At 38.8% G+C, this 9,828-nt stretch overlaps 1 protein-coding gene across 1 annotated transcript in view; it reads right to left on the reverse strand.

Annotated features, from left to right (window-relative positions):
* Pth2r (parathyroid hormone 2 receptor) overlaps window positions 1-9,828 on the reverse strand; it is a 90,364-nt gene that overhangs the window by 69,051 nt on the left and 11,485 nt on the right. The window contains exons 2-3 of the mRNA XM_005397112.1: window positions 4,164-4,274; window positions 3,940-4,055 (exon numbers count right to left, since the gene is read on the reverse strand). Of these exons, the coding sequence (XP_005397169.1) occupies window positions 3,940-4,055; window positions 4,164-4,274 (227 nt within the window). The remainder of the gene's footprint in view (window positions 1-3,939; window positions 4,056-4,163; window positions 4,275-9,828) is intronic.

Raw genomic sequence — 9,828 nt, forward strand, 5'->3', positions numbered from 1 at the left:
GTGCGCTAGGGGCCCACCCTCAGGGAGCCACCAGGCAGGAAGCTAGCTAGCCGCGCCTTCAGTTCTTTCATCTGTGTATATTCCCAAGAGAATTAAAGACATCATCCTATAAATGATAGCTGCATACCCATATTTATACTGGTACAATTCACAATAGCTAAACACTGTAAACAGCCTAGATGCCCATCAGCAAACAAATGGATTAAAAATGTGCCATATATATGCTTATCATTCAGCCATAAATAAGACTGAAATTATGCCATTTGCAGGAAAATGGATGGGGCTTGAGATCATCATGCTAAATAAAATAAGCCAGACTCAGAAAGTTAAATATCACACATTTTCTTTTATATGAAAACTCTAAAATATAAGTAAATAAATGAATAAAACAAAAAAGAGATGACAGGAAATTAGAAGGTAGATTCTTAAGGCAGAGAAGGTGATTAGGAGGGAACAAAGGGAGAGGAGGTAAAGAAATTATAAATAAGTGAGACATGTTATGTGCATGTATCAGTTACCCAAAATAAGTATCACTATTCAGTATTGCCAACATGCAATAATAAGAAAAAGGAAAAGAGAAGCAAAAGAAGGATGAGGAGGAACCAGGGAATAGCGCTAGCAAGAGTGAACTTCCTTGCAGTCTTTCTGCATCTCAGGAGATTTTGCCCCACTCTGTTATTTTGTACAGTCTTTAGCTGGCCACTTCCTAAAGGCCCTTTGTCACTAGGAGGGAGCCTGCTCAGACTCCTCTGTCGGGCTGCTACCTTGCACTCAGGTGCACACCTGTGCATTTTGTCAGCTCTGACCTCTGTCCTGTGGCTTCACCTAACTGCTACTTTTCACCCTATAAAGGCTTCATGGACATTTGAGGAATTTCTCTTACTCCCCTGCACTCGCCCCCCAGACCTTAGAATAGATTTAGCAAATGACTAGCGCTTTCCTTGCAATTCTAAGCCTTCATGCCTGTCTTTGTCTGTTAAAAATTGATTTCAAAACTTTCCTCCTTCCTTTTTGTCTTTTCCATGGTCTAGTTGGTTCCATTCTGCCACAAATTCAAGGATAAATGAAGCCATGGGTCTCTTCTCTTGAACAAAAGGTTGACCCATATCTGGAATTTAGTTTCCTTAGATTCCTTGGCATCCTCAGCTTGTTGATGAATTTTTACAAATTATTGGTTTTGCATCTTCTCTAATGTGTTTTAGTAACTGTGTCCAACTGAAAGCAGAAGGCCTTATTCTTTTTTAAAATATTATTTATTGTTTTGTTAATGTTCTGTCAATAAAATATTTTGAAATATATATAAAATATTTGAATAACACAGAAAATATATAATGAGGGAGGAATAACTCCCAAATTCTTACCAACCAAAAGAAAGACTGTTAGTATATCATGTTTTCTTTTCACTGTTTCTAGGTATTATTTTCTATTGTTTTAAGAATCTTCATTCTCAATTTATATACAAGTTTATTACCTGATTTTTTAGTTAACTGATAGACAAAAGAATTTTCCAAAGTTGCAAAATTGTTCATATATATATTTTCATATATATATTTGACCTTACTTAACCAATTCTCCATTATAATTTTAAGTTCCTCAAAATATTCATCATCATAATTAATTATTCAATAAACACTTTTTCCATTGAATTTCCCCATTCCAAATCCTTATGCTCAATCTTGGAAGTAAAATTATAAAATCAAAGTGTATGACCACTTTTCAATTTTTAAAATATATATTGCTAAATTGCATTCCAAAAGGGTATAGGGCTGTAAGACATGAGGTATGTTATATGGTAATTTCTATGTTATGCTACTGTTTTAAATATCATATTCTAAAAGCATCAGTCACCCTGTGTTCTATTATTAGAGTGATTTCCCTTCTTTTTAGTAAAAATAGTCACTTTATTTGTTCACATCAATGATACTGAAATTATTTAGAGAAAAAATCATAGGTTCTTTAAAATCTTAGTCTTGTTACTCCAATAAAGATGTGGTATTTATTCTTTTTTTAAATTATGTGGCATTTATTCTGAATACACACTTGTTTAACTTTTTATTTCTCCTTTCTTATAAAAAAGTTCATTTAACCATTAATAATTTATGTCTTATGAATAAACAATTTTATTTTGCCCTAGAGTGTATCAAGCCTTCTAATTCTCTTACTAGCAGATATTTACTCTTCTGAGTCTTCTCAAATTATTCCTTAAGGGTTATAAATCATAGAAAATCCTCTTTGTATTTCCACATACGAAGGTAAAATTAGTTTATGATAACAAAATTCTTCAAATTTAGTTAACTTCTAAATTACTATTATGTGAAACAATGTATATCTTGGATTTATTAACCATTCTTAATTGTTTTAACTCTTGGAATACATTGTAGACACAAAGAATGGTTATAAATTTAAAATTCTGCATAAGTAAAACTATGATTTAATTTAATGGCCATTCAAAAGCTGTGAAAAACTTGCATTTGATATCCTTTAATTTACAACTAGTGATCATCACAAAGTAAATATCAGGGAATGTTTATTTCTGTAAAGGAGATTGAAATTATTTTTGAAGCATTCTACATTTTTTGAATGCTGGCATTAATTGCCACACAGAGTATAAAACATCCCACACAATTTTATCTGAGAACTTTCCACACAAATTATGAAGAACAAAACAAAAGCTGACAGGAAGTAGAAAGACAGACCTTCCTTAAATGGGAAGGAGATTGAGGGATGGAGGAAAGGGAGAGAAAGAAAGAAGGAATGCAGATGTGCTCTGCACAGTACCCACTCCACACAAGGAATGGAAACATTATGCTAATAAAAATTAAAAATTAAACTTTTTAAAATATGAAGCTTTTTAGCAAATTACTAAATACCTCTTTGAGGTGGTATGGTTGCATTTTGTGTTCAAAAAGAGGAAAGTTCTGAGCCTGTGAATTTGAACAAAGACACGTTCGACTCACTCCTCTCATTACTGTTCTTCCTCCTACTTGCTGCAAAAAGCAGGCAGAAAAATGTGTCTCATGTCAAGAGAGCTTATGTACGATGGGCTGTTTTCAGAGTCCACATAGAAATTATTTACACAGCAACATATTCATCCCTAGTATCAGATGCCTATATCTCCAAGCATCTTTCCTCACAAGGTCAAAAGAATATGAATTTAAGTATGACTTTTAAACTACCAAATATAACTTAAAACTAACACTGTAGAAGTTTTCAAAGTTTATAGCACCTGCCTGGCTAGCACGAGGTCCTGAGTTCGATTCCTGGTACCAAAGAAAAGAAGTTTTCAATGTTTATGTGTTATTGCCACATTGCAAAGAGAACTGCAGTGAAATCGGGACACTAGGACTCTGCTGGTGCCATTAGCAAGCTCTGTCACTTTAACCAACAATCACTGCCCCTCAGTTGACTTACCTCTGTGAAATGAAGCTATTGTGCTAGAAAACTTATATGATGCACCTTGTTCCTCCTCAATTCTACAACTAATATTTCACATATAAATAAAGTCACCTACTGGCAGATCTAGTGAAATAAAAAACCCTCTAAAGGGAAAATGTCCTCCAGGAATATAGAGTAACATGAGATGTACCCATCCACTGGTAACTAAGAGTGAGTCATAAAACATGTTGCTGAATATATATATAATGTAAACATAACCCACTGTAACAAAGTACACATACACACACATGTGCATACATATATAAGTATACGTGTGTGTATCCTAACCCTAACCTAAGGAAAATATCAGAATGGTTCAAATGTATCTGAAAGTACCCCAGCCTTGCTTTTAACTTTTATGATCTTTGTGTCACAGGAAAAGTTTTTAACATATTATGGTTGATAATCAAGAAATGCAAAAAAAATGCAAAAATAAGAAATGCATAAAAACATTATTCTGCTTTCCCTTAGCAATTCAAAAATACCCCCAAAAAATGTTATTACCTTTCCTGTGCTGATATCTGGCTGCGGAAAACAGTCAGAATAATTAGCCCGTGTTTTATTCAAACTGCGAATAAAATCCCAAGTTCCATTGAGAGTGCAATGTCGGAAAGCAACGCCTGTAAAGACATGAATGATGAAGAGACAGCTCAGTTCCTTTTGAGAGTCTTTTACCCAAAAAAAGACAAATTTCTGTTTCAAATTAATCATTTCATAAAATTCAATACCTTTATGATTGAAGTCATAGATATAAGAAGGGCATGGGACAGCCGATATTTTCCCCAATGTTCCTCTGGGCCAACAGATGAGTCCATCCCATTCCGGGGAACAGTTGCCCTCTGATGAGAAAAAAATTAAAAAGCAAATAAAGAAAAATGAGCAGACAATAGCGAACAATACGGAAAAACAGAGAACAAATGTTTTCAAAATTTGGGGTCACTGTGGCAAAATGTAAAACAAACTGGTAATTTTGGAAACTAGAATGGTGTGAGTAGGATGCAAATGTCACAAAATTTATTTGCCTTGCCTCTTCAGAGGTCAGCTAGTAGGAGCCTTTGATTAGCAAAATGGAAATGTTCAAATTACCTCAGTGGTTCGGTTATAGCAGTTAGTATATAAGAAGCATTGGAAGCCACTATGAACAGTCCAAATGTCATAGTAGTAGCTACATTTTCACCAGAGATTTTTAAAAACTGCTGTTGAAGAACATGGCACACAAAACAGATTCAAGATCCTGAATTTTTTTTACCAATAATTTCAGTAATGTCTTGGAGTCTAACACTTATCTCAAACAGAAGTCTCACAAGTCTCTATTCTCCGCATGAATCCGAGCCCATTATTCTTACACCCCCCACAGCCACTGGGGTAGCCCATCTCCACCACATGTCGCAGCAGAATTACTGCAGGGGTTTCCAGACGGTCTTCCTGATGCTATTCTGCTCTCTCTTTGCAGGACCATTCTGTAGGTGGCACTGGAGCCACGCAGCTCTCATAGCTCCATTGGCTTGTAGTCCTTGAGGTTAACTGTAGGATATGCTGGAATTATTCACAACATCCTGAGACAAGGGGAGAAAGTGGCTAGAACAGACTGTGCTCTGTTCCCGTCCCTCCCAGGAATGAGAGGTGCTTCAGCACCTTAGCCCTATGCATCATGCGCTCCTGGGGGTTTATAGCGCAGGGTGGGCGGTCTTCTGGAGCAAGTCTGCTGCACTATAAATAAGGCATGTGCAATGGGCTCCATCTACCCCAGCAGCTTTCTTGAGCCCAGGAGATCTTCTCACAATGAATCCTAACTTCTGTTGTTCCTGCTTCCTATCTATAATTAATAAACCCCCTGTGTGTAATTTGTTGTTTACATGGGTACTCTGCTTCTCCCAACTGACACAAGTTGGTTACCAATGATGCTGTCTCATTTCTTCTTAATCCAATAGCCCCAAGTCCATCACAAATTCCCATCAATCTCTGAGCAAAAGCCTAAGTCTCTGGCAATGTGCAAGTGTTGAGGATCTGCTGTCTCCCCCAGGAGTTCTCACTGACCTGAGCTTCTGCTCTGGCTCTTATGGCTACAACTCTGCCTGCTCTTCCTAGATCTAAGGGTTGGTCTCCAGTCACCTCAACACTTTCTTCTTTACCTGCCTCATACTTTTACTCAAATGTCGACTTCTGAGTAACTCTATTCAAAATTGCATCTTGAAACACTCCCTACCACCTTTTCCTACTATTTATTTCTTCTAAGTGCTCGTCACTTTGCAGTACTGTGTATTGTTTTCTTAAATTATATGGCTTAAGAACCTTGAGAGCAGAGCTTTTTGGCTATTTTTGTTTTGTATGTCAGCTAAGTTCCTGGAATAGCTCTTGGCATGTAGTGTGGCTTTGAAATATTCAGTGTTGATGTTCTCTGCTCTTCAGACCTCTTTCTATTAGTTACAGATTAAACTTTCCAGAAAATTCAGATCCCAACTGTCAGCCATGTCAGATCCCAACTTCCCAATAAGCGGTATCTTTCAATGAGTGCTGTTTTCATTTTCTAGTACCATCAAATTATCACAAATTTGTCAACTTAAAATAACACAAATTTATATTTCCCTATTTCTGTAGGTCATAAGTCTGGCAGTCTCAGCTAGACTTCCACTTATAGACTCCCAAGTCCAAAATCCCGGGCTGGGCTGCACTGTTTTTCTTTCTGAAGACTCTCGGGAAGAACGAGAGTCCTTACTTGTTTGGCAGACTTCAGTTCCTTGCAGGTGTAGCACTGAGGATTTTTTGCTGTCAGCAGAGGGCTATTTCTAGTTTTTAGAAGGTACTTGTATTTTTTGCTCATGGTCCCCTTCCTCTGTCTTCCAAGACAGCAAAAGAGACAGAGTGTTTCTCACATTTTGAATTTTCCTCTGTTCTTCTCTACTGCCACACAGCTGGCTGATTCTTTTACCTTTCTCTTCCACTTTAACTGGTGCATATGTTTACACTGGGCCACCCAGATGATCCAGTGTAATCTCCCCATCTCAGCTGGCATAACCTTTTGCAATGTAAAACAGCATACAAAGGCATGATGTCAGGTGTTAGGGGGTGGATGACTCTGAAGAGTCATTATTCTGCCACCACAAGGACTCTCCATTGTAACTCTCTCTAAATTTTGAGTACCAATTATACTAACTATAGATGAGGATTTTTGTCCTAGCTAATGTTCACTGTGTCAAGTTATTTGCTCAGTTTTGAAGTCATCATAATAGAATCTCATAAAAACACTGATCTCTACCAAAAATATTTCACCATAAACCTGAAATTAACTTCTTTGCAACCACCTATCACATAGAAACAAGTTCTTGGCTTGCTTTATAGGTTGCTGAAGATCTTCTCTTGCCCACCCTTTTCTCATAAAAAAGAACATTTTCTTGGAAACAGCCTTTCTTTGTCACATAATGAAAGCCTGGGCTTTACATATTACAGGGAGCCCAGGAGCTCATCCCACTGGCTCCTGCTTCTAGTGGATAGGTCCACCCACCTCTCTCCCCACCACTGTCTGATTTGCTTACATAGTGCAATAAGTTGATCTTGCATAGGTCAAAAGTTTGCCCATCCACTTTACACAAGATATTCTTTTATAGCTTCAGAAAATCCCCTATAACTTGCTCCCATTTATTTGTCTTTAATAAGTCATATGTCTTTATATATCTAAGGCTTAGTTCCCAGCTTGTCACTTCTGGGAAATGGTGGAAATTATCAGCCATGGACTCTAGTGAAGGTCTGGTCATTGGAAATGTGTACTTCACACTGATCATAGAGCCCTGGCTCTTTCATCTTTCTTTCTTCCTGTCTTCTGTGTCCCACTATGAGCTAAACAGCATTGCTGTGCCCCATGTTCCAGCCATGATGTGCCTCCATGGGTCCTAACCAGCAGGGCCAATCAGTCATGAACTAAGACCTACAACACTGCAAGCAAAAATAAACCTCTTCTCTATAGCTACTTTTTTCTGAGTTATTTGTTATAGTAGTGAAAAGATGACTACTACAACTCTCTAGCAGACAAATACCTAATGTCTACTGTATAATCTACATAAATTACATCTAGACATGTGTCTTTGTTTTGCTGTAACTAGTTATCTTTCTAAAATGGATGCTGCACTAACATGCTATTCTCAGATTAAGACACAATGGGAAAAGGTCTTCAAATAAAGGTAGTACCCAGTGGGCAGTGTATCCTGTAATTACTTTATAAACTGCTATGGAGAAGATTTTTTTCCTTATGATCTAAAATGGACAATTCTCTAGTTGCCTGAAAAATACTACCCTACATATGCAAACACACACAGATATAACCCCCAAAATTAAGAAAATAAGACTCCTCCGAAATAATGTCTGTGTAGATCATGATTATTTCTCTGGTAGTTCTTTGACAAAGGGAATGGTGAATAATCACAAAAGGTTGAAAAGATTGGGAAAGCCTTGACCTCATACAGAAAATACAGAGATAGATTACAGTCTGAGTATCTGCCTTCTATGCACCCATGGGAGACAGGAGGTCCTCACTCAGGATACCTGGGGACTGCTCTCACTGGGGTTTGCATGTGGGCGCCCCCTGCATGTGCCCTGTGCCGAGTGAGCGAGCACTCCAAGAGTTGCTGGTCCTGCAGTTTGAGTCTGTGCTTTACTTGCTCCCCGACTCCCTGAGGGGGTGCAGGCATGGACAGTCTGTGATTGCTCTTTGAGTCGCCCAGGTCTGGCTTCTACACACATCCTGAACTGACTAAGAAGCAGAACCAGGCAGGCTGCAACCAGCTCCCACCACGGTTCCCAGCTGAAAGTTACGGAGAGAGCCAGGTATTTCCCATCTATTTCCTGGGGGCAGAGTGGGTGACCCAGGACCCTGCCACCATTACAGTCTGAGTCTCTGCCCTCTGTGAACCAGCGGCAGACAGGAATGCTTCACTCAGAAGCCCCAGGGATTGCTCTCACTAGGGTTCACTCGTGGGCCCTCCCTGCATGTGCCCTGCACCGAGTGAGCGAGCACTCCAAGAGCTGCTGGTTCCACTGTTTGAGTCTGTGTTTTACTTGTGCCCCAACCCCCTGTACAGGCACAGGCACCGTCAGTCTTTGATTGCTGTCCATCCAGCCCACATCTGGCTCCTGTGTGTGTCCTGAACTGACTGGAGACACAGAATCAGGTGGTCCACAAACTGTTGACCCTGCAGTTTGGGACTGGATTTGGTCTGTACCCTGAACTGCCTGGGCACATAGGTCCACTGGACCAGGATTGTCACAACAGTGCAACCCGAGTCTGGGCTGTGCATGCATTCTGAACTGCAAAGGGACACTGGATCAGATGGTCTGCCATCAGCTGACACCAGTGCCCACATCTGAGACCTTGGATAACTAGATAAAAATCAACAAGTGCCAGAAAACCCCAGACTAAGTAGTGCTTCTCAGTGGACACTGAGAGGCAAACTTGACCAACAAGTTTGCCATTGCTGTGCAGCCATTGAAGAGGGACACTGAGCTTTCTGAGTTTTTGAAACTTTTTGAAACTGAGGTATCAAACATAACAAGACGAAGGACTAAAACACTATCCCAGGCTCCTTCCCACTCAGAACAAGCCCAGAAGACATTGACATAGGAAAACTTGGTAAACACATGCCTGAAATTGCTGAAATGATTGCAATGGAAGTAAAAAAACACCTCCATAAGGCCATAGAAGAGATGAGATCAGAAATAATCTCCCAGGCAAAAAATGAAATGACAGTAATAATGAAAGAACTGCTCAAAATGTCTGAAGAAGAAACATATAAGAAAATAGAAGAACAAAGGCAATGGATGGAAATGTTAAATGAAAAATATAGAAAGGACTTAGAACACATGAACCAGATTCAAAAAGACTTCCAGGAAAACAAAGATTCCACTGAAAGCTGCCAAAACTGCTTAAATGAAGCTGAAGATAGAATTTCAGATTTTGAAGACAGCATGGCAGCTAATGGCCATGAAAGAAAGGGTCTCATAAAATCAACAAGGATCCAGGAAAAATCAATTCCACAGCTGCAATACAAGGCAAAGAGGAATAATTTATGACTAATAGGAGTCAATGAAACAGCAGGAAGCAGCACAACTGACATAAAAAGAATATTTGCAGAAATAATAGCAGAAAATTTCCCAAGTATGGAAACAGAACCTGAGATACAGGTAAATGAGGCATATACAACTCCAACCAACAACAACCAAAATAAAGCTACACCCAGACATGTAATAGTCAAGATCCCAGATCTCCAGCAAAAGAGCAGAATATTAAAAGCTGCTAGAGAAAAGAAACAGATTACCTATAAAGGAAAGCCCATTAGAATCACAGCAGACTTCTCAGCACAAACCCCCAATCGAGAAGAATTTGGAGCAAAGTATGACAAGTCC

The sequence above is a fragment of the Chinchilla lanigera genome, unplaced genomic scaffold (assembly GCF_000276665.1).
Source record: "Chinchilla lanigera isolate Chin_1 unplaced genomic scaffold, ChiLan1.0 scaffold00056, whole genome shotgun sequence".
Taxonomy (NCBI): Eukaryota; Metazoa; Chordata; class Mammalia; order Rodentia; family Chinchillidae; genus Chinchilla; species Chinchilla lanigera.